Source organism: Pediculus humanus, genomic scaffold (genome assembly GCF_000006295.1).
Source record: "Pediculus humanus corporis 1103172107399 genomic scaffold, whole genome shotgun sequence".
Taxonomy (NCBI): Eukaryota; Metazoa; Arthropoda; class Insecta; order Psocodea; family Pediculidae; genus Pediculus; species Pediculus humanus.
This window is the reverse complement of record NW_002987024.1, coordinates 98,090-101,514: the sequence shown is the minus strand read 5'-3', so window position 1 is coordinate 101,514 and position 3,425 is coordinate 98,090. Positions and strand designations below refer to the sequence as shown.

At 23.1% G+C, this 3,425-nt stretch overlaps 1 protein-coding gene across 1 annotated transcript in view; it reads left to right on the top strand.

The window, feature by feature from the left end:
• Positions 1–2,593: 2,593 nt before the first annotated feature.
• Phum_PHUM047000 (uncharacterized protein) overlaps positions 2,594–3,425 on the top strand; it is a gene marked incomplete at both ends in the record, with an annotated part of 3,664 nt that continues 2,832 nt past the window's right edge. The window contains 4 exons of the mRNA XM_002423233.1: positions 2,594–2,735; positions 2,823–2,916; positions 3,083–3,224; positions 3,278–3,405. Of these exons, the coding sequence (XP_002423278.1) occupies positions 2,594–2,735; positions 2,823–2,916; positions 3,083–3,224; positions 3,278–3,405 (506 nt within the window). The remainder of the gene's footprint in view (positions 2,736–2,822; positions 2,917–3,082; positions 3,225–3,277; positions 3,406–3,425) is intronic.

Sequence of the window (3,425 nt, the reverse complement as noted above, 5' to 3'; positions counted from 1 at the left end):
ATGATGTAATTTTTTTTTTATGGCAAATTTTTTTTTTTTACAATAACTTGCCATTCAAGAATTATAATTTTTTTTTTTTTTCACTTTTAATTAGCATCTGGATTTATATGCATTTAAAAAAAATTTTTTTTTTCTTGCACTTTTTTTTACCTAAAATTAATCAAAACAAATTTTATATTTAATAAATGATTATTATTAATACATTAATAAACAATTTATACAATATTTATTTGTTTTTCAGATGTATAAATTTTTTTTTGTGTGGACAAAATAAGACACACTTTTGTGATGAAATGAACAAATATCATCATATACAAGAAGAAACAACAACATGCTGAGTTATTATTCATTACATTCAATGTTTCAAACCACATAAATAAATAATAATAATAATAATATCTTAGGTAATAATAATAATAATAATGATTTAAAATAAATATTACTTTAGTATATAAGTACCCTGTTTCTAACTTATGTTGCTATAAAAAGACAGAAATCATATTCAATAAGTTTTCTTTTGCAATATTTAAAGTCGTTTATATTAATAAAAACGTTTAGTTCTTGTTGTGTATGTCGTGAGTCGCGATTTAAAATAATAATTTTTTTATTTATTTAATAAAATAAAACGCGAAAATAATTATAATCATGTATAAAAATTAATTAATTTCTTTTTTCTTTATTATTATTATTATTATTATTTTTATACAAAAATTTATAATTTGTGCACAATATAAATAAATAAATAAATAATTTGAAAAATAATATGAACAACTTGAAATAATATATATAATATGAAATTGTTTTCAAATATGAAAAGCAAAATATCGGATATAATTGGATATTTATCTGTCCATTGGAAATTTTTAATTATTATTTTGGTTCCTGTTATTTTTCTTCCTTTGTTATTTATTGGAAGTGGAAAGGTTTGTCACCCTTTTTTTTTTTAAAATTATTTTTTAAATTTGATTAAAAGACAAGACAACAATTTTGACAAGACAAATATTTTTGGTTTCATTCACATATATTTTTTGTGTTTTATGTCAAAAATTTTTATGTTAAAATTATCAATAATAATATTTGTCTCTATTAAAATAAGGTTTTGTAGGTTTTTTCATCAATATTGACAGGTTTAAATATTTTTTATATTGAGGGCAGTGACACTCATAAAAATCTAATTATTAAAGGAGGAATCATGTGTTTGTTTTTATATTGAGAGTTTTTGTTTATGATCGTTTGAATGGGTTTAAAAAATTTTTTTTTTTTTTTTTTGTTTATGTAAGTAATTTTGTATTTAGATCGTTACAAATCTACTCCACCTCGTCGTCAATTTAATTTCAAATTTAAATAACTTAATTAAACGCATTTTTCGACATTTTTTTTTTTTTTTTTTTTTTTTACCGTTAATTAATAACAATGGCGAATGTTTAAATGCTTCGTAACTTTTTTCAAATCGTAATTAAGTGTTTTATTATTTTTTTATCGTCATTCCATTTCCCCCCCCTCCCCTTCGTTGCAATTTTAGGTTTTCATCTGTCAAAAAAATTAAATGACAAGAAGTGATGATGATGATAACTTTTGCACATGACGGGGTCGATTTAAAAAAATTTTTCGACCATAATCTTGACCCTATTGCAGGTTTTATACGTCATAATAAGTTTTTTATTATTATTATTACTTTTTTTTTTAATATTTTATGTCACACACGATTTTTTTTCCTTGAGTAAAAGATTTAAATTTTACGTTCGATAATAAAATTCTACTAACACTTGACCTTAACACATATAATAACCTTAAATTGATCAATCGAAGAATTAAGAAATAATAATGATACCAATCAAAAACTGTTGTTGAATCTCCCTATAACGTGCAAAAACAAGTTTGACTATACATGATGTAACAACAACAACAACAACAACAACAACAATTCGTACAGGCACAATTCGATAAAGTCGTTCACGATTTTCAAGGTTTATAACAAAATTTACAAAAAATTAAAAGGGTAAATGTTTAATAATAATAATAATAATAATAATAATAATAATATATCCTCTGTTCTCATTTATGTGAGTAAAGTCATTTTTTTTTTGACCCCCTTTCATTTTGACATCTTCTCATCAATAATAATATGTTTGTTTGTTTGTTTTCCTGTTGTTGTTACAATTTATCTAAATAATAATAATAATAATAATAATCTACCGATGTTTAACTTTTTTAGATAATAAAATAAATAGAATAATCTTTCAATGTCTACACCAATTGCCAAGGTCTTTTTTTTTTTTCTACAGCCTAATTTTATAAATTTTAATATTGCAAATGTCTGTTTTAAAATTACATCCTTTATTAATAAAAAAAATAGTAATAGTAATAATAATAATAATAATCAAGAATGAAATTTTAAACCGATTTGTTTAAAAGTAGAAGAGATGAAATAAAGATTTAAATAAAATAATTTTTTGTCATTCAAAAGTTTTACATTATTAATTTTATTTATATTTACATTTTAAACTGTTGCTGTTGCTGTTGTCATTTTTTTTAGTTATGATATTTTTTTTGTTTTTAATAGGAAGCAAAATGTGGATATGTAATATGTGTAATGGCTCTCTATTGGGTATCAGAAGCGCTACCACTTCCGATCACTTCGATTATACCAATCGTACTTTTTCCAGTTTTTGGTATTTTATCCACAGAAGAAGTTTCAATGATATATTTCAAAGAGACAAATGTCATGTTTTTAGGTAATGAAAAAAATTCATCTATTGTTTGTTCCATCATTTTCATTTAAATAACAATATTTAAATTACTTTTTTTTTTTTTTTTTCCAGGAAGTGTTATATTGGCCATTGCCGTAGAGCATTGCAATTTACATAAAAGAATTGCTCTTGGAACAATGTTAAAAGTTGGAACTAGTCCCAATAGGTTATAGACATAATTTATTATTAAATTTTTATTTAAATAAACAAAAAACTCAAATCATATTGTTTTTATTCTTTTCTTTAATAAAAAAAAAAAAAATAATTATGGGTGGTGGTTTTGTAATTATATAGCCAATAATTTAACAACAACAAAAACTTTCTCTTTTAAGGCTTATGTTGGGTTTCATGGTGACAACAATGTTTCTATCAATGTGGATATGCAATTCAGCAGCTACAGCCATGATGACTCCTATTGTAGCAGCTGTTTTAAATGAACTCAAACAGGCATGTTATTTTTACTTCTCTTCATTAGTAAAAATTTACAATTAATTTGAGTTTTATTAATGATTTATTTAAAATGTTAGCAAAAAGAAAATGGTGGAAGGAGGAAAATAACTCTACCTGAAACGGGTGAAGTTGTTACGTCAATGCAAGACAGTGGAACTTTTGATAGCGAAACAAGACGTGAATCAGCTGCAAATGTCGATTTAAGGTTTGCTACCTTAATATCCA